Source organism: Triturus cristatus, chromosome 2_2, assembly GCF_964204655.1.
Source record: "Triturus cristatus chromosome 2_2, aTriCri1.1, whole genome shotgun sequence".
Classification (NCBI taxonomy): domain Eukaryota; kingdom Metazoa; phylum Chordata; class Amphibia; order Caudata; family Salamandridae; genus Triturus; species Triturus cristatus.
In genome coordinates this window covers 714,716,321-714,737,843 of record NC_140582.1, presented here as the reverse complement: position 1 = coordinate 714,737,843, position 21,523 = coordinate 714,716,321, and the positions used below count along the sequence as shown (strand labels likewise).

At 47.5% G+C, this 21,523-nt stretch overlaps 1 protein-coding gene across 1 annotated transcript in view; it reads right to left on the bottom strand.

Annotated features, from left to right (window-relative positions):
- The window catches only part of SNX25 (sorting nexin 25), an 880,463-nt gene that overhangs the window by 301,302 nt on the left and 557,638 nt on the right, over positions 1-21,523 (bottom strand). Inside the window, exon 7 of the mRNA XM_085641936.1 lies at positions 10,108-10,298. Within this exon, the coding sequence (XP_085498062.1) occupies positions 10,108-10,298 (191 nt within the window). The remainder of the gene's footprint in view (positions 1-10,107; positions 10,299-21,523) is intronic.

Sequence of the window (21,523 nt, the reverse complement as noted above, 5' to 3'; positions counted from 1 at the left end):
GTCGGAAGGGTGCGGGCCGTGGAGTTGCTCCCAAGGGGTTCATCCGACCACTCTCCAGTGGTTCTGACGGTACAGTTGTGTCCTGAGAAACCGCCCTTTTGTTGGCGTCTTTCCCCATGGCATCTTTAAGATGAGCAGTATAGAGAGCACATGGGGCAGGCAATTGAACAATATCTGGATATGAATGTGGGGACAGTGGCTGAGGCCGCAACGCTATGGGAAGCCATGAAGCCCACATTGCGGGGGTGGACATTTCCTTCTGCGCGGCGGCGAGCCGCACCCGGCGAAAAACCCTGTTGCGGTCGGAAGCCCAGCTAATGGAGGTAGAGCAGAATAGAAGGGGTGAGGGAGGGAACTGGTGCGCCGACAGCTGGTACTGGCGCGACAAACCTATGCAGATACCCTGATGGATGACGCCCGCCTTGCGTGGCTAGCGTCCCGCAGCAGAATTTATCAATGGGGCGATAAGTCCAGTAAATTACTGCATAGACTATGCCAAGGAGCTCTGCAGCCCCAGGTTCTCCCAAGTATACCAGGCCCTGATGGATGGATTCCGAGTGACCCCTCTCTCATAGCCGAGAGCTTTGCACAGTATTTTGCGGAACTCTACACTGCGAGAAAACTCCTGCAGTAGGATGTGATCCATTGTTTTAAAGACAACCTACCGCCCTGGGCCCTTTCCGATGACGCGCGGGCTGACCTTCAACTCCCTTTCACTGAGGAGATCTGTGCTGCGGTGGGAGAATTGAACTCGGGAAGGGCACCGGGTCCAAATGGGTTCCCATGCGAATTTTAAAAAAAAAACTTCTCCAAGATAGGATTCCACTATCTCCAAGTCATTTAAGAAGATAGAGATTGGGGCTGTCTGCCGCGGGATTGGAGACATGCAGAAGTGGTCGTATTTAATAAGCCAGGCCAGCCTCCTGATCAACACGCCTCATATCGCCCCATTTCACTACTGAATGTCGAGGGTAAAATTCTGGCCAAATTATTGGCCACTTGCCTCCAATCTCACATAACTACCCTGATTCATCCGGACCAGGCATGCTTTATGCCTCGGCGGGCGCATAATGCAATAGCTGCCATCCAGAGAAGGGGAGTTCCGGCTGCCCTTTTGCTGGCGGACATGGATAGGGCGTTTGATTTCCTCAGTTGGGTATACTTATTTGCGCTTCTTGTCTGAATTAATATAGGTCTGCGATTCTTGGCGTACCTTAAACTGCTGTATACGAATCTCACGGCGTTGGTGCGGGTGGCAGGATCCATATCCTCTACATTCTCCATAGGCAGAGGCACTCGTCAGGGATGTCCTCTGTTGCTGTATCTCTTCGCTCTAGCAATGGAGCCTTTAGCGGCGTGGGTGAGAATCGACACGCAGGTGGCTGGATTTGAGTGGGATCATGGGCTCTCGGACCGCATTGCCCTGTATGCGGATGATGTCCTTTTTTTCTTAACTGACATAAATAGGACGGGGTCTAGGCTTCTCCGCATCATGCAAATCTTTGGTGAATCATCGGGATTATATATGAACCCGAGTAAATCCACGCTGTGGGTGCTGAGGGGAACTGCAGAGCTGGGGTCCTGGGCCACGGTGGTACGAGCGTCGTCAGAGGGGGTGAAATATCTGGGAGTTTTCCTCTCAGCTCAGCCGAGAGTATCGTGGGACAGGAATATAGTACCGATTTGGTGTCATTGCTGCGCCTGCTCTATCAGCGGCAGAACAATCCATACCTGGTGCCCCCTTCATGGTTTGGCCAGGTAAATGCTGCGCTGGGACATTTCCTGTGGGCGGGGGGCTGTTAGGGGGGAGCTGCGGACCAGCTTTCAGTCAACGTATTGTGGGGGGCTAGCCACATCAGATATCCAATCGTACTACATGGCCTTGCATCTCCTGGTGCTCAATGAATGGTGGTATGGCGACAGCGGAGACCCCGCATATGCAGTGGAGCGGAGGTGTATGGGGGAGTCCACCCTACATACCATTCTGTACTCTGCACTGTTGCGCAAGTCTTTGCCATTGGCCACTCAGGTGGTGTTTCGGGTGTGGAAACTGTCCCTCCGTAAGATGGGATGGTGGAACAAGCTAACTAGGGAGACCTCGCTGTGGCACAATGGTCGTTTGCCGCAGCTGGCAGCACTAGCTGGATTTCAAGGGTGGGACAACATAGAGATTTCCACATTAGGGGCAGTAATGTGAGGCTCAGTGCTCAAATTCTTTCAAGATCTTCAGCAAGAATACCATATGCCAAGAACTCAGTTCTATAAATACCTCCAATTTCGGCATGCCGTTTATCCGAGTATTTCGGGAATTGAGGTTCTCCCTGAATTCAGTCCGATTGATGCTAAGGTCTTTATGGGAGATCTACAAGATCATAAGATATCAAACATCTACCAATCTTTGGTGACCCATAGTTCCACTACACTGGACACACTCAGAGAGGTTTGGGTTGGGATGTGGGCCAATTGGATGGAGATGACTGGATGGATGCACTGGCCTCACCTAGAGGAGCAGCGATATCGATGAGACTGCACCTTATTCAATTTAAATACTTCCACTGGGATTATTACACTAGGCTCAGGCTGTGGAGGGCGGGCCTGGTAGCTTCCCCGCTGTGCCTACGTTGTGGGCGACAAGAGGGTTCCCTAATCCATATTGTTTGGTACTGTATAGCACTCACGAAATTCTGGAGAGAGGTGTTGGCTTGTATGACGGAGGTGTTGGGGTGGGAGCTCCCATCCTCACTGAAATTGACAATTCTGCATTTTAAGGAGGGTATAGGTGGTAATATATACAAGAGGCATCTACTACTGTTGGGGCTGACATTGACCAAAAGAGATACAGCAAGGCTGTGGAAGGCGACGGCCCCTCCCTCTCTCTCGGCTTGGAAAAATGGGTTGGATTTTAGCATGGGGTTAGAAATCCCGATATTTAAAGCTAGGGGCAGCCCGGAAAAGCACCCCAAAATCTGGAAACGGTGGGCAGATTATCGAGGTTTGGAATTGGATCCGGTGCCCCCGGTGGACGTATCTATATCTACTTTGATATGTGGGCCCCTATGATAAGGGTCTGGACATGTGGTAAAGGACTTGATTTGTTGGGATGTGAGATGTAGTGACAGCCGAAACGCAGCTGTGTGTTAGTACAATGGGGCGGGTTGAGGTGTTTCTGTTCTATTGTATTTCGAATTTCGACGAAAATAAAGTATAAAAAAATTGTCAAAGACAATGATTTGCAATTTGTGATGTAGCAGATGTTTCCTGGGTCAATGAGCTCTGCACTGTCTATGACGTCTGACATAATAAAATTTGTTTAAAAAAAAAAAACTGCTAACTGTACCATACCCCAGTGACACAGCAGTGAGCAATGTCACTTGGTTCTTTTTTCCGCCAAAGGGGTACTCTTTTGGGGCTCCTTACTTTACTTCAGAGTCAGGCTCTGAGTTAATTCCGGCCTTGGTCTCAGTGTGCACCCAGGATTACGTAGGTGCTAGGTCCAAAAGTCAGGATACCAGATTCACTTGCAGTTATGTACCTTAGGGCGGGGAGGGGGCACTTCCAACTCCCATGCAGAGGATATTCCTATTGCAACACCTCTAAACAATTCACAATTGCCCAGTTTGATTGAAATTAAACATTCTAATTTTTAGCAGACGCCCGAACAGCGAGTTGGATAGGTATTTACGCTGACCGCTGAGATCCGCTGAGATCCTGGAGCTGGCCGGCAACGCTGCCCGTGACAACAAGAAGACCCGCATCATCCCCAGACACCTCCAGCTGGCCACCCAGGGTCCCTTACTGTTTGGAGCGCTGCTCCTGATTCCTGTTGCTCTTCGGCCACTCCGGCCACTTCGCCACGCCTCGCGGCCCCCGCTTCGCGGGGGCCGCTCGTAGGCAAAGATTTTGGTTACTGTGGACTTAGCCTCCTGTCCCTCGACGTGCATGAACACCAACGCGCTTCCTGGAAACCAACAGCTGGTCACCAAGGTCAGAGGCGGGACTGCGAGGACCAGCGTGCCTAGCGGCGCGGATCAGTCACAGCTGGTCCTCTTCCAGCCCACTCCACTTGACCTCTCCTTAGATAAGCTGTGGCAGCAACGCGCACGCGGGACGCGCGCGGGGCAAAGGCCGGGGCGTTTAAGGCCGTTCAAGGAAGGCAGAGGACGGCCCTGGCCCTGAACCCCTGTATCCTCGTCCTTCATCCGTTGGCAAGGTAGGCGGAACTGTGATTTCCATCTCTTTTATAAACACATAGTGCCCGCCTCCTAGCCCTATCATCTACCGCTTTTGAGAGGCCCCTTCTTGCATCTGACCCAGCACCACAGATGTCAACTATGCGCAATAGAACTAGAAGCTGTACTAAAAAAGCCATGGCGGTAGCACAAGTGACTGGACCTATAGATCTTTTTATTTCACGGGTGAATGAGACCATCGATAAAAGTATTATATTGCTGGAAAAAAGAGTTTCCTTGGACCTCATGAACGCTAAGCGCTCTTCCTTGGGATCTCTTGCAAACGCAAATTCACCCTCCCAGCAAGCTTTGATTAATTGTTCCTTACCCCTACCTTTGACCACCGCTGGCGAATTCACAGTTCCGAACGTTGTCGATTTGTCAGTCACCCAATCTGACTCGGATCCGTCTTATGTTGATCTTGAGGCTACCCCAGATCTAGAAGTCTGCCAGACATCTGAAAAGACGAAGCCAAGCCTAGATGGGCAAATGGACAAAGGAACACTTTCTGTACCTATCGACACTGGGGGCAGGGTTACTATTCCTACATAGGTGGCGTCCAAGACCAAGTCTAAGGAAAAACCTAAAGCTAAAGCAAGGAATCACAACTTGATATCGCCTACCCCGCACCTGGCGTCAGGCATAACCTGCTGGGTTGAAAACATGGTAACAGATCTTAAACTGGACCTTGAGGCCACAATAGCAGCGCAAATAAAGCCTTTAATCTCCAAACTTGACAGACTCACGTCGCTAATAACTTCGAAATGGCCTAATAAGATGAATGGGCCTGGGTCTATTCAGTCACAAGGGATTAAAGAAACGCTTCCCCAACATTCACCTTGCGTCAAGCCCCCTAAAGATGCATCTAACAAGGCATCTAACAAGGCAAAAATACCATCAGCTACCAAGGATTCAGCTGTATTACACCTGTCCCAAACAGGGAATACTACTGCTCAATCCCCACCCCTATCTACTCCGAAGGCGGTGGGTCCTACTTCGGCTTTGCAACAATCTGCTGGTGGAAATAAAACTACCAACTTACAAGCAAAAGATCTCACAGGAAAGTCTACTAACCCTGCAGCTCCTCATTCTACAAACCAGCCCGAAGGCTCTAAGCCAAAGCAGGCGCGCTTTAAGTCAATTAGCCTGCCACCGGAAGTCTCTCCTTTTGTGGTTGTGCTGACAGCCGTTCCCCCACTGAAGGAGGGAGTAAAAGAAACCTTTGTAGAGCTAAAAAACAAATGTGCTCAGTGGCTTCAACTACACAAACCTTTACCTAGCAATATGAGTGGTGAAATTCTTACAGTGCGTAGAGGGGATTGGGTGGGCAGGAGTAAGAAAACAATAGCAGGGGATGTAATTACAGTTAACTTTAGGGATATAGGGGCAGCCAGCTACATATGCAATACACCCAATAGTGGTCCTGCTAGCCAAATCAATCCACTCCCTTTGTCTTATTTCCTTCCCATGCCGCCAAGACTAAATCCCCATCGGCCTACTTTTCCAACTAACAGAGGGTCTGTGTATCCCCCGCAACATACCACTAAACACTGGCAACAACCACCACAATTCTCATCTTTATTCCCACATCATGCTAGTCTTCAGTGGCAACAACCTTTTCAACATCTTCCACCCCTATATCAGGCTGCTCAGCAGTGGCAGCAACCCCTTCAGCCTCCACAATTCGCTAACCATCATTGGCAACAGCCATGGCAGGACTTGCCCCCTTCTTTCGACCCCTCGTATTCACAATTCGCTCATCCAAATAGATACTGTGTGCTAGATGAGGTAGACTGACTCAACTTCATGGAAGGTCCAGATATAAATCTCACTATCACCGATAACGATATGGAGGATGTTCCGCCAGCCACATCTCTCCCTATATGTTCCGAATTCCCAACAGAGGCACCCCTAATACCACTTGCCCACATATTTACTAGGGACAGTGTAGACCCACCAAATTCTAAAATTATTACCATCCCCGACGGTGATCCAACACATGGCGAGATAAAAATTCTTAGTTGGAACCTTGCGGGGATCTCTAGGAAATTAGGCCTCCCGGAGTGGAACGTCCTGATTGACGCCCACAAGATTTGTGTATTCCAAGAGACCTGGATCACTGAGCCACTGCACCGTGTCGGGTTTGTCACATTTTATACACCAGCTGTAAAACCTAAGGCAGGGAAGGGGCGGCCATCAGGGGGGCTTATCATCTGGGTAAGCATTTCGCTCAACTGTCGGATAACCATAAAAAAGGCAGGAAACCCAGACATCCTTGGTATCTCTCTATCGGGCCAACGTGGGGGACTACTTGTAGATCTCTACGATGTCTACGTTAGAGGCTCCAAAAATGGGTGCATCTCACCAACAGTAGCGGAACTTGAGGCCCAATTAGGGGACCATAACGAACCTGGCCATATCATAATAGCAGGAGATTTCAACTGCACATATGAGCCACTCCCCCTAGAAGGAATACCCGATTTAGGAGAAGAGGACAGTAGGTGGGGTATTCTCATCCTCTCTATCCCACCCATTAAGCGCTGGACTCGCAGTGCAATACAGCTTAACGCACTTACATTAGAGTTTGGATTAAGAGCAGCCAATGGCCGCACACGTTCTGATGAGATGGGTGCCCCAACGTTCAACAGAGTTGGTCACTCCACAAGGATAGACTATATTCTGCTGGACCGGGGGCTCTGGAGTTCGGTCATCGATATGGTTGTTATTCCTACCATAGAGAGTGATCATAACTCACTTTCCCTAACCCTAATGAATTCTTGGTCTACCAGAGCGCCGCTAGCACCACCGAGCTGTCCACAGGAGATTAATGTCTCCTCTTGTGGAAGACGCCTTAAGTGGATTAAGATCTTGTGTAATACTAATAAATTGTCCACTATTGAAGAGGTGATTAATGGCACACAAGATGTAATCAGCTCCATAGATTTATTTATGGCAGCAGATAAGGTAACAACTATCTACGAAGTAGCCATAAAAACTATAGGGGACCTTTTCTGGGTAAAAGGGATTATAGGGAAAACCAAACCTCTAACCAAACCCAAAGGCAGACACGACTGTTATTCTGCACCATGCAGAAAGGCCAAGACATGTCTAATTGAGGCAGTTAAAGGGAAGTCCCCCTTATCAATTCAAATAGCTAGAAGGGAATATAAAAAGGTCTTGTGGTTGGCCAAAAGGGAGTGGGAAGATGCCTACTGGTTAACCCTTAAAGAAGCCAGCCTGAAAAAAGACTCTAAATATTTTTGGGACACTATAAGGGCACGTAACAGACCAGACAGTGATCTGCTAACCTGCAACATCTCAAGCCAGGTGTGGGAGGACCACTTCTCCAAACTCTACTCCTGCCATGACGGCTCCAACGGGAGAGGGTCTGCTATATCCCTGCCTACCACAAACTATGCACTCTGCCCCACTGACTTTGATTTTACGCTAAAGGAAGTGGAATACGCAATAAGCTCTATCATTCCACAAAAAGCGGCCGGACCTGATGGGATTCCCGGGGACCTGCTAAAATCCGATAGCACCAAATGGGGCAAATTGATCCACTCCCTTCTTGTTGCCATCTGTAGGGGTGCCCCTATTCCCTCATCGTGGAAAGGGGCGGAGGTGGTCCCCATCCATAAGAAAGGTTCGAGGGATGACCCATCTAACTATAGGCCAATCAGCTTGTTAGATACCAGCCAAAAAGTTGTCGGCAAAGTCCTGTTACTTAGAATCCTAAATTGGGTAGAAGAAAATAAAATCCTTTCCGACTTCCAGGCAGGTTTTAGAGTGGGTACTGGAACGATTGAGCAGGCATTCAGGCTCATGGTGGTATATTGGAAGGTTGTGGTTATAGGCAAGGGCAGTCTTTATCTCGCGTTTATCGATTTAAAGACTGCCTTTGACCTCGTACCTAGGGACCTATTATGGAAAGTACTTGCTGACATGGGGCTGCCACATTATCTACTATCCCTATTAGTCAGACTACACCAGGACAGCTTTGCCCAGGTCAGGTGGGGCCCTGGAGGGGAGAAAACGGGCAGTATTCCGGTCGAGAGAGGAGTCCGCCAGGGATGTGTTCTGGCTCCCACCCTTTTCTCTCTCTACATCAATGGGGTGGTTGAGCATCTCCTCAAACATCCATCTGACGAGCCATCCCTGGCTGGCGAACGCATACCGACCCTCCTCTTCGCGGATGATACGCTTTTAATCTCCAAAACCCCAATGGGACTCCAGGGACTTTTGGACAATTTCCAATCATTTCGTACCAAACGAGGTCTGGTAATAAATACTAACAAAACGAAGTACCTTGTCCTCAATCCACCGAAACAACATGTGCGTTCCCCCACCCTAAACGCTGAGCTTCTGGAAAGGGTAAAGGTCTTTGATTACCTTGGGATACGCCTTTCGGATAAAATGGACTGGACGCCACACCTAGATAAAATGCTGTTGAGCCACAAAAGGATTACAGGTGCCCTATTAAGAGAGCAACGTTCCAGTACAACAAGGCCTATAGGAACAGTCCTTGAGATTTACACAGCTAAAGGAGTTAGCTCTGCCCTTTATGGGGCGGAACTCTGGGGCTTTTCGTCCACTGACGCTCTGCAGAGATCTGAGAACAAATTCTGCAGAGAAATAATGTCCCTTCCACAAGGCACCCCGACACTTCCTTTATTCATGGACCTTGGCTGTACCCAGATTGGCGAAATCGCGAAATTTCGCCCTTTATTATTATGGGCCCGTATTTGGCGGGTAGAAGAACTAAGCGGATATGCCAGAGGCCTCAAGGAAATCATGTCATCACCAAGCTGGTATAAAATCAAATGGCTAAAAGACATGAAAAACTTATTAATTAAGTTGGGTCAACTTGAATCATGGCTAAGTAGAACCTCACCCCCAAAGCAAACACTTAAAAAGCTTTATTGGGACTGGATTTGTTCTCAAAGAAACTCTAGCACCTCCCTGGGCAGGCTAACAGAGGACTTTCTGAGGTTCAAAGACTGCCCCAGGCGGGAACTGTACCTGGATGCAATTGGAAAACCCTTTGATAGGGCCTTGTATTTTAGATTTAGAATGGGAACCTTACCACTTAATACCTTTACTAAAAGATGGAAATCCTGTATGGAAATGTCTGAGCTATGCCCATCGTGTCTTGTTAAACCGGAAACATTAGCACATTTTATGTTTGTGTGCGGCGAATATGCTACTCCAAGGAGGGTCTGGCTCAAAAACCTATGCCGTCAGCTGGGGACTAGGAGTCATGATGTGGCAATCAGGATACTTATTTCGGACAGTAGCGTACCCTATGCTTGCGCCCTAGCCAAGTTTCTATCCTGGGCTTGGGCTATCCGAGCCAAAAAGCTAAAACAATCTGTTTAATTCTTTGTTAGACAAATTTCTTAAACTGAAAATGCTGCCATAATTGTTTAACCTCTAAAATTTAACCAACTAGTTGGCTAGTTTAACTGAACAAACATTTTTTGAAACTATTGCCCTTCCTAAATGTTGGAACAGAGATATAAAATCTTTTTAAATTTATTACTGTTGTTCTTAACTGTAACTTTTTATACACTGAGCTGCTTTTATGATAATGACTTTTTATCGAAATAAAGCTTTGACTTTGACTTTGGATATTCCTATTGCAACACCTCTAAACAATTCACAATTGCCCAGTTTGATTGAAATTAAACATTCTAATTTTTATCAACTTTACCCATTAAATGCTTTTGGTGAACACCTAAGGATTATATAGTGCACACTAATTACGTTATCTGATAAAAAAAACATATGTGAGTGACTTTCTTGCTATTTGAAATTTATAAATGTCATTCAGACTTTTAAAAACAAGTGGGCTTCAAGAATAGGTTCCAAATCTTACCTTTTGGTTTTGGGGACAATCAGTCTCGTCTGCATTACCATCTTCCTGTTGGTCATAAGCAGGACCCCCTAGAAGTCTTATCCTTTTCTCACATTGCTTTTTTGCCACCGTAAGCTGGTTAATATACCTTTTCATGTTTCTTGCCCTCAGGAGGTCAGCTTTCATTGCAGCAGTCTCCTTACTCTTTGAATCTGTAAATTACATTGAAAAGTGGAAAGAACACACTTAGCCCAGGCGAAACTTGAAAACCCGTGAGAAGGACTACAAATATCTGGGTGCACTTATTTTATGGAATGTTGAACTACAAAGACTAAGTTGCCAACCTGCAGAAGAGCTACTCATGTATGGGTAGGATCTAAAGCAACACAGTTTTTACAATTTTATATACTTTATTCATTTCACTTGGCACCTTCTCGTTCTTATATTGTTCTCGCCCTCCAGCAACCACCATTAATTCTCTTTTCTGAGAATGGAGAATAATGCTACAGCCAATTTCGGGACAAGAGATGTCTGGAGGGTAATTCATACCGCTACAAAAGATGTCCATACTGGAAATCACAGTCAGCCAGCGGTAGCATACTCTTCACTAGACTGGGATTGTCTATGGAGTTACACGTTTTTAGATAGGAACACCTAGCAGTGTTCAATAGAAGAAAGCAGAGCACGGGGAAAAAAAGTATTAATATCATCTGTCTCATTAGGATACATGGCAAGCAAAACCAAGGAGGGAGGACAGGACCAGCATACAAGGGCACACTTTAAATCCTTCTAGCCCTATGTTTGTGACTGCTGAAAGCCAGAGTTCCTCTCCCTACTGGTCAGTACTTCCTCTGGGACGCCTTTAATACCAGGAGCCCCACACTGTAAAGTATTCACCTTCTGTACAGTGGTTGTAAAACTTTATAAATGCACATACATACCAATAACTTTTGCATTTGCCCTCGACAACTGTTCTGTGACCTTTGACACAACTCTAGTTGCCTGCTCAAACAACAGCTATGTCCCTTTCAAGACAAATTGCATCTCCGAAGATCCTTAACCGCCTTTTATTTTATTTTGTATTTATTTTCTCATAAAACACTCACGTTACCAGGCAGCTGCTTCAGCGGGCATAGCAATGGAATAGAAGGGCAGAGCTACAGTTGATTGTACAAAGTCAGAGGCAGTTCGTGCAGAAATCGGTCACAAACTTATGATTGTATGATTGAATGGTGAGCAGCGACAGTGATTTCTGTGAGACATTTAGCTAGACCAATCTGCATGCTTACCTGAAGAGGTTGGCTTTCATGGCCTTTCTGGTATTTCTCAAAGCTTGTTTCGAGGGAGAAAGGCATGGCAAAGGCTTTGTATATGTTAGGATCAACCTCCATAAAACATTGGCATCTCTCTTGTGAATGAGCCATTTTGGGGTAATCAACCTTGGGTATATAGCAAACGTATAATGTATCATTAGCTTGGTGAGGTATATTATAAAGGTTTCCGACCCTGCAAAACTTTGTGAACTAGGCAGAAGGTCTTCAACTCAATTTGTAAGTTCGTTGAAACCCAAAAGTAACAAAAAAAAATCAGAGTAGATGTAATGTGGTTGGTGCATTTCCAGGTTCAGGATATCAGAATCCTGAAAGGACTAACCCTTTAGGGAACTAATCAGTCTCATTGTTAAACTCCCACCCATCAGTAGTCAACCTTCGCCACTTCTTCTCTCTTTCTACAAAAACCTATACAAGCACTGATAAAGTCACCTTGGTCTAAAAAGAAGCAAATACTTTCTTTCCTGATTCTTACCTCCTTCTGTCTGTTTCCCCCATTCTTGCTTCCAACTTTGTCTCAGTTTCTCTCAATCATCACTATAGATTCTGCTGTTCTTCACTGTCTTCTTACTACCACTATAGATTCGGACTTCCTTCTTTATCCCTGAACTCCAGCTTCAAGTATCTTGCTTCAGTGATCAGGTTCTCCTGCTCAACGTTAATAATCTATCACTCTGAATTGCTCATGTCACACTGTTATCTGTCAACCCGTTATTTCTTCATTCAGACAAAAACATCTCAATTCTTCATATCCAAAAAACCCATTCCTTCAAAGAAAGATAATTATGATTGTTTAGGTTGAACATAGATATATCCCTCCATTGTTAAATGAACACACAACATTTTATGGCCAAGGAGAGAGCGTCAATTGGACCTGCATTTGTGATGACTTAAAAGACTTCAAAGGATTGGATGTATGAACACAATACACCATGGGCCAGATTGAGACTCGTAAAATGGATTGTACAACAGTGTCTCAGACACTGTTTGCAATCCCCAATGGCGTCGCGAACGAACTGCCTTATTAATATTCATGAGGCAGGTCGCAATTTGTGACCCCATTGGGAATGGCCCGCACTCACAGGGATGGAGGCCGGCTGGGGACAGTAGACCACCATGTCTGTGACTGCTTTCTAAATAAAGCAGTTTTTTTAACAAATGCATCCCGTTTTCCTTAAAGGAAAACCGGATGCATTTAAAAAAAAAAAATGAATGGTTTCGGTTTCTTTAAAGAGTAGGCAGTGGTCTGCGGGACCACTGCCTGCTCTTAAAAAATATTTTCGCTGCCAGTCACAAAGGGGAAGGAGTCCCCTGGGGACCCCATCCCGTTTGCGAGTGGCTTACCACCTTTTTGAAATAGGTGGTAAACTGCGAGTGTTTTGCAACCGCAATTGTGGTTGCAAAACATTCGTACATTGAAGTGCGACTCGCTATTAGGCAGGGACGCCCTTGGCACGCCCCTTCCTAATAGTGAGTCCCAAACCCTATTTTGCGAGTCGGTAATAGGTTACTGACTTGCAAAATAGGGTTTGTACATTGCACAGGCCCCTTTTGCGAACGCAAACGGGTAGATTACCCGTTTGCGACCGCAAAAAACTGTTGTACATCTGGCCCCATGTCTTGTTAAAGATTTTGCTTCCATTAAGCAATAACCATTAGCATCTGGAATTGGTTTGGTAAGAAGCCACTTTTCTGTAAACACAGCTTAGTATAGTCTGCGCTACGGCACCTCACATGCAAGAAGCTTTACTTTTATACTGAAATCAGACCAAACGAGCATGTTAATGATGTACCATATCTTTATGCTCGGCAACGGTGGAACTGAAGCTATGTATCAATATTCCTAAACACTGCAAAACCGAATAAAAATTGGTTTAAAAAGTTAGTAGTCTGCGTATATTATTTGTTGAAAAGTGACTGATGAGGTACAAAATGATATCAGCATGCATTTTTTAAAATTAGAATGTTTGTATGTTGCTAAGGGCCTTTCCTGTTTTACATAATTTTAAAATGTTTAAGGAAAATTATGTTTAATCACAAATATTATCTTACTGTGGGACGCGATTAGAGGGGGGGCTAAAGATTCCAGCCCCAGAGTGTCTGTCAAGATGCGTGGCCGTAACTCAGTGCGTCAATGGGAGCATAAATCCAGCACTTCACCATTGCAGAGCGGGACGAGCTAGTGGGTGCTAAGGACTCCAAGCCCCAGAGTGACTTTCTGCCAAGAGGCAGGGCTGTACCCCAGCGCGCCATGGGGCACATTAATCCAGCATTTCACAACCACAGTGCGGGACGCGTGTGGGCACGCCAAGGGCGGGCCCGTCCTGCGCCCATCAGCACCAGGAAGAGGCGGGGTGGGCCACCCCCAATGGTTTTGTGCAGAAGGTTCTGTTTGCTTTCTTCTCCCACTCTGTGGCTAGCTGCTGTACTTATAGCCGTCGCCGAACCTGTGAAACTACCCTTAGGTTTATCTTTGCATCTTACAATGTGCACCCTGTTCTAGGAAGCTCTACAGCTACACGCACTCCCTGACCACGTCACACGAGCAACTGCTGATTATTCGTGCTCTTTGACTAGGCTGTCTGCTGCTGTTTCAAGTCTTGCTGCATTGCTTAAATCCCAATTAAACCTGCCTCCAAGGTATTGCAACTCATATGTGGCAGAGTATAATGTCTGAATAATCTACTCTAATATCACAGTATACCAAAAATGCGTGTCTTTTGCATTGCTCTGGCCTAACTGCCTTAACAAAGTAAGTTCTAGCTAATAATAAGAGTGATTGGTGAACCATGGAAAAGCGCCAACAGACCGAACCATTGGAAGGACCCACAAAACATTGCAAGGCGCAAAGGAATTCGAACGACTGCACCCTTAGCGATATTGACCTGTTGATTGGAAAGGTTGTATTCATCATAGGCCCTACCAGTCCACTAAAAGGGAAAGGGGGATCCGGCTGCGAAGCCCAAGCCCACAACACAGAAACTCCCCGATTTATTTACGCAGAAAGGTGCGAGAAAAATGCAGTTTAGAGCTCTTTCTGACCCTGATGCCGCTTTTCCCACCAGCTCCAACAACCCAGGATGCAGTGCCCCTCCTTAGGTAGACTCGTTATAGCAGAATATATCTTGCAGCAATCGCTTCCAACCCCTACAAGACATTTCTGAAACCCCCATGAACACCGAGGGAATACAGAGCGGGGGAGGTTCAACAGCCCTGACGGTCTTACCTACACCTGAAAAGGAAAATATCTCTGAATACTTTAGTGAACTAAGGGCAGAGATAGACACCCTTAGGTCCAGTGTGGGTCACCTCACGGGCATGATAAAGCAATTACTTGTGGGAAGGGCGGGGTCTCATTTGAGGGACCCTTTCGAATTAACATACCATTTTACCAAAGTCTTTGAGCCACGCCCATCAAGGCCGATGGCAAATAGCCCTCCAGTGAGTTCAAGAACAACACGAGAAGGAGTGCAAAAAGGAGATGTAGTGGGCATAGCCAGCCAGGAGCATTTAGGTACACATTGCCAGGCAGGAAAGACAGACACTTCACCCATCTAATATAGCTAGCGGCAACCCCAAGGCAGATGCAACAGGGAGCATTACCAGTCACCAAGCCCATCAGAGCCTGGTCACTCCTGTTCCACAAAAGATCTAAATGGTCAATGTACCCAAGATCGCTCCGCACATAAGATGTGAAGAGGAGAACTCACTTAAGAATAAAGCCATTCACTGGATATGCCACATGAGGAGATGCAGGACCATCATTAGGGAAGACATCTTGAGGGCCAAAAGATGTGAGGCACCTAATCGACACACAGCCTGTATTGAATTAACCATGGTTGACAGAAGTTTGGTTGACAGCTCTGTGGCTCTTAATGCAAGGACCAGTCCACCAACAGGGTCTACTATCCAATTTAAGTACCATCCAAACACTTGCAGACCATTACGCATCATGAAAAACTCCCCTCCCCAAGTAGCGGACGTCTTGGTTCTGGGGGCAATTGATTGACTGCATAGAAAGACCACCTTGGCTCCAACAGTCCGAAACAACTTCGAACCAACCTATCCCATGTGTAAGGCCAACTCAGGGGAGCCTCTATCACCCGAGTCAACCTCTGCTGACAATAAAATGGAGGAAGCAAATATGGGAAATAGATCTCATATTGTGCAAGGGGCTGAGTATCCACCTAAGAAACTGCAGAATCTCCTCTAGTGTGGATGTTGCAGTCTCTACGATCTATGCAGACTGCCCCCCAGCCCAAACTAAGTAGACCTGTGTGTAATACCACCGCCACTACCATGTGAGGCACCTTCCAATATTTCAGAAGTATCTTGGAATGTGGCTGGTCTAAAATTAAAAATTATTCTGCCACATTGAAATGAGTTCATAGAAGATTTGGACATCTGCATGCTGCAAGAAACTTGGAGCACAGAGCTAGTTTATAGGTCAATTAAAAATTATTCTGCCACATTGAAATGAGTTCATAGAAGATTTTGACATCTGCATGCTGCAAGAAACTTGGAGCACAGAGCTAGTCTATAGGTCAAGGTACCCAAGTTACTGTGTTCCCGCTACCCCAAATTGGCAGGGGTGTCCCTCTGGTGTGTTGTTGATCTGGGTGAAAATCTCTCTTAATTGTTTCATAAGCCAGCTTGCCATTGATTGCCAGGACATCTTAGGAATTTGAATAAAGGGTCACACAAATACCACCGTAGAGCTCTAGAACATATATGCAAGAGGCACCAAGGGTAGAAAGCATTCAGAAACCCTGCAAATACTAGAGGAACACTTGGATAAAAGGGACCCCAAACACCATCTGATCCTGGCAGATGACTTCAATGTCACCTTCGAACCCATGGATAGGGAAGACGTGTGCATATCAAAAGAAGACAACGAACTGTGGGCTATCCCGTGTTTAGATCTAGCCCCCGTGAAAAAATGGTCCAGAGCTGCACTCAAGTTGAAGGCCTGGACCCTTGAGTTTGGGCTGAGGTCACCAACGGTAGAACCAAATCTGACAAGACAGGGGCATCTACATTCAACAAAACCAATAGTATGAGTCACATTGATTAGGTCCTCGTAGACCAGAGGCTTTGACTCAATGTCAAGGACATGGTAATTAGGGAGAGATTACAATCCCTTCTGCCTTAGCTTGTGGTCTTTATGGTGCAGACAGTCCATAGTATCCTACTCACATCAGCTAACACATGATGTGGTACTGTCTAATGATAAGCACAGCCTTAAGTGGCATCATCTAGCCATACAGGAGGCTACCCTCCTATGTATTAACCTTGACCTGCTAGAAAGTATAACTGCGATAGATGCCATACAGGCTGGGGAAGGAGGACTAAAGGCAGTCACAACCACTCATTCTCGTTTCTTTGAGCAGCTTGTGTTGTATTTCACAGTGCCTATATCCCACTCCAGACAGAAACAATGAAACTCCAACTCAGGGTTCAATACGGAGTGTAGACAAGTCAGAAATCAATTGACTCTGGCGTAAAATAAAAAAGACATGGTTTCAATAAGGACCCTTAGAAGGGCATATAAGTGGGAACAGATTAAGGAATGGGTCAAGGAGAGGTGGTGGGACATCAAGAAGTGTGCGAAAGAAAAAAGATTCAAAAAAGTTTTGGTCCCTGGTTACCTACCCCCCCCCCCCCCCTGGTGAGGGGGGGGGGGGGCAATGCCGCTACTCAACCAGAAAACTACATATCCACAACTGACTGGTTTAGCCATTTCAAAACTCTATACAGATGAAAGCCAGAAACATGTACAGGAAGCACTCCCCGTACCTGACCAGTTGAGACACGGTGATCTGTTTGACCTGGGCAACATAGAAGCTTCCCTTGATGCTATAGGATGAGCCAAATACACAGGCCCAGACAGCATACCAGGAAATATCTTCCTACACGAGAGGAACAACTGGTCAAAATACATTTTACTATTGTCAAATTCAATTGTAAGAGGCGTCCCAAGACCTAGGTCTTGGAAAGGCACCGAGGTGGTACCTACATTCAAGAAGGGAGACAGTAACTTTCCCATCAAATATAGGCCTAATAGACTCATCGACTCTATTCAAAAGTATTCTGTCATGCTGTCCTGTCCAAGATTCAGTAATGGATTGACACAATTAACATTTTAACACCCTACCAGGCTGGATTTAGGAAAAACATCAGTACAATTGACCAGGTCTTTTGCTTCTTACTTTTTGTTCTGGAAAATCATTGCAATCGACAAGGCTAGCCTTTACTTCGCCTTTGTTGACTTAAAATAGGCCATCAACCTGGTCCCAAGATATACGCTCTGACACATGCTGCGCGACATGGTAATGCCACTCGACGTTCTACCTTTAATCATTTTTCTACCCGAGGATAATTTTGCCAGAATACGCTGGGGTGAGCAAGGGCAGCACACTGACCCAATCCATGTAAAGAAGGGCATCCGCCAAGGATGCGTGTTAGCCCAGATTTTATTTTCATTATACCTGAACGATGTAGCCCAATTTCTCTCCTCATATCCCACAGATGCCCCCACCCTAGGAAATGCAAAAAGAACTGTTGATGGACAGAATGCAGAACAATGTCATACATTCACCCCAGTACAGAGATCTGGGCCTAAATCCATCGTTTTTTTTGTTCACCATGCCGTTCCAGTTTGAACCCAGCCATATGCAAATCAGTCTTGACCCTGTGCCTCATTGGTCCACCGAGCTGGCGCGGACGGAGACTAGGATCCAGGCATTCAGCATCGCGGACTGCCAACACTGCACTATTCAGTGTTTTTCCAGCGCCTTCTCGCTGACGCCAGAGGCCCTGTATACCAGGGCGTAATAATTCTATATTTCTAAGTAACCACTTATTAGGGTGCTGTAACAGTGGTAAGTATTAGTTGCTACCACTACCAATAAGTGTGTGAACTTTCTGGTCCTGAAGAATTGCGGCCAACTTGACCGATGCAAGAAACATGTTGACCACTATTCACTAGAGCGTAATTCAGACACCCTCACTGAAAGATTACGCATGCTATTGTTTTTAATTAAGAGTGGGACCTTCCTTATTAAAATTTGTTATTTAGGATCTCCACTACTTATTTTTAATACACTTAGTCTCACACGCACATCACAATAGGGCCCTCACCAACCGGCAAAGAATGGAATAAAGATCTCCACTAAAAGGCGCCTCTGAGGTCGCCGATCGGGGATTGCAGCGCCGCCCCGATTCGGAGCAGACCTGATGATGATACCTGACATCTGGGCCACCTGCTGACGATATATGACAGCTAGTCTGCCGGATGTGTGAGGGTCTCTTTCCTAAAGGAGGAATCTCCTCTTGACTCATACTTTTCTACAATCTTTGACAGCCTTTATAGGAACAGCATACCTCTGTACGTTTAGATTCAGTCCAGCCCGAACTACCAGGCCAGGTCCTTCCGGTGGCGGAGTGAGCTAAAAAATGATGATGGATTAAACCCACATCAGTTGACTGGGGGTGAGTGCTTGCAATGTTCAACACTCCGTCCAGCATCCCCTTTGATTTTGCTTTGTTCGCCCTAAGTTGGCAGGGTATGCCCAGACGTGGGTCCCTTGCTCACTTTGCCGCTGGATTCAAGATTGCCTGGCTGATGAGGGTTATGAACCCGAAACCGGTCCCGAGATGCTTGTTTCCGGTCCAGGGAAGACATGGCCATGTGCAAATCAGTCTGACCCTTTGCCTCATGGGAACTGTCCAGCCCAAAATGCCAAGCCTGAACTGGGGTGGCAGAGTGAGCTAAAAAATGATGATGGATTAAACCCAGATCAGTTGACAGGGGGTGAGTGCTTGCAATGTTCAACACTCCGCCCATCATCCCCTTTGATTTTGCTTTCTTCGTCCTCCCTAGGAAAGGCAAAAATCTCCATGCTCCTTTACACAGATGACACCTTACTGGTATCAAAAACCCCAGGTGGTCTACAGCAATTATTAAACCAGTTAGAGGAATTTTGCTCGATGCGAGGTAATATATAACTATTAACCCATATGAATCATACAAGGGGAGGGCTACACTGGGAGGGGGGAATTTTGCACTAGTATCTGGGCATAAAACCTACAGCCAGTATGTCTTGGAAACCTCATGTGGAAAAGTTGACGATGAAGCACAAGCAAATGGTCCCGGAGGAGCATCATGCGACCCTGGAGTGCCCCCCCACTGTAGAAGAGATAGGGGATGCCATCTCCTCTCTAGCATCGGGGAAGGCGCCGGGGCCGGACGGGCTTCCGGCGGAATATTACAAATCTTACCGAGAGTCACTGATCCCAAAGCTCCACAGTCTTTACTTGACTGCCCTAGAGGACGGCACACTACCAGCATCGCTGAAGGAGGCCTACCTGATTTCCCTCCTTAAACCAGGACGAGACGCCACTCAGCTGGGGTCCTATCGCCCGCTTGCCCTGCTCAATACGGACTATAAAATCTCGGCGAAGATACTAGCGGAGAGACTGGCGCCGGTGGTGCCCACACTGGTGCACAGCGATCAAAATGGCTTTGTGGCCAAACGCAGCACCTCTCTTAATCTGCGGCGGTTTTTTCGTGTAATGGAGGAGAGTACCCGACACTGGCCCAGGGCAGGCTGCCTGGTCTTGGACCTGGAGAAAGCCTTTGATTGCCTGGAATGGGGATACCTGGTGACGACGCTGTCGCGATTCGGATTGGGGCTTGGTTTTCTTCAGCTTGCAGCTCTTTTGTACAAAGGTCCTACGTTGCGAGTGTGCACTGGTCCGTATGTCTCGGACCCCATCAAAATCGGCCGTGGCACTAGGCAGGGATGTCCGTTGTCGCCCCTCCTGTTTGCGCTTGCAATGGAGCCATTGGCGGCGACGCTCCGTAGGGATCTCGCGGATGGCATCCCGCTGGGGGATGCGACACACCAGGTGTCCCTTTATGCGGATGACCTCCTAGTCTTTGTTAGGGACGTGTCTTCTATCCCTGCGGGGCTGGAACGCATCCTGTCCACCTTTGAACAGCTCTCAGGACTCCGAGTGAATGCAGCCAAATCCTGCCTGTACGCCTTCAGAGACGACGCCCGAGACCCAGACTACCGCCTCGGCGGGGTGCGGGTACAATGGCATCCGGACACCTTTCGCTATCTGGGTGTCCAGATCTATCGCCGACCGGCGGATTTGGTGGGGGGTAACCTGGGACGAACCGTGACGGCGATCCGGACTCAGATGGCATTCTGGAGCACACTTGCCCTCTCGGTAACCAGCCGAATAGCGCTTGTCAAAATGGTAGTGCTGCCCCGTCTGTTGTACTACTTTGGCAACCTGCCGGTGTACATACCGGCGTCTTTCTTCACGCCCTTTACGCGCTCCCTCCGCGACTTTATATGGGGAGCGGCGCGCCACAGGGTTGCGCTGCCCAAACTGTGTCTCGCCGTAGGCCAGGGCGGGCTCGGGATGCCATGTTTTGAACATTACTATCTGGCAGCGCAGCTGCAATGGGTGGCCCGGTGGCTGGCGGACAGATGCCGCGAGGACACTGCGACGGCGGAGAACCCTCCGCTGGCGTTGGCTGAGCTCCTTAGAATCTTTCATCCGACAGCGGGTGCGCTACGGCCCAAGCCGCTGCTGTTAGTGGTAGCATGTAAATGCTACCGTAGAAGTCTCCGGCTTACCAGGGCCAGGCTCCCGTACTCTCCGGCTATCCCTTTGGAGGGCTCCCCTTGCGGGCGAGGCACGCTTGGGGCTGCAGAATTGAGGGATTGGCATGCGGCTGATATCCACACTCTGGAGGACCTATACCATGAGGGGGGCCTTTTGCCATTCGCGACCCTTGCGGAGGAGACGGGGCTGGCGCAGGGTCAGTTTCTCCGCCATCGAGCACTGATAGAGACGCTGGTATGTCACTGGGGTGACTTGCGGGAAGAACCGGAGCAGCACTTAGTGATGCAATACCTTCATGTCATGGGTCGAGGGGGACACCTGATCAAATGGTTCGCCGCGGCCTTGCGGGCGCATGCGGCGCCGAGCCTAGGGGCATTACGCGAGAAATGGGAGGGGGACCTTGCCCGCCCTATGGTAGATAAAGAATGGGAGAGGGTGCTGCAGGGGCCGAGGAGGGTACCTAG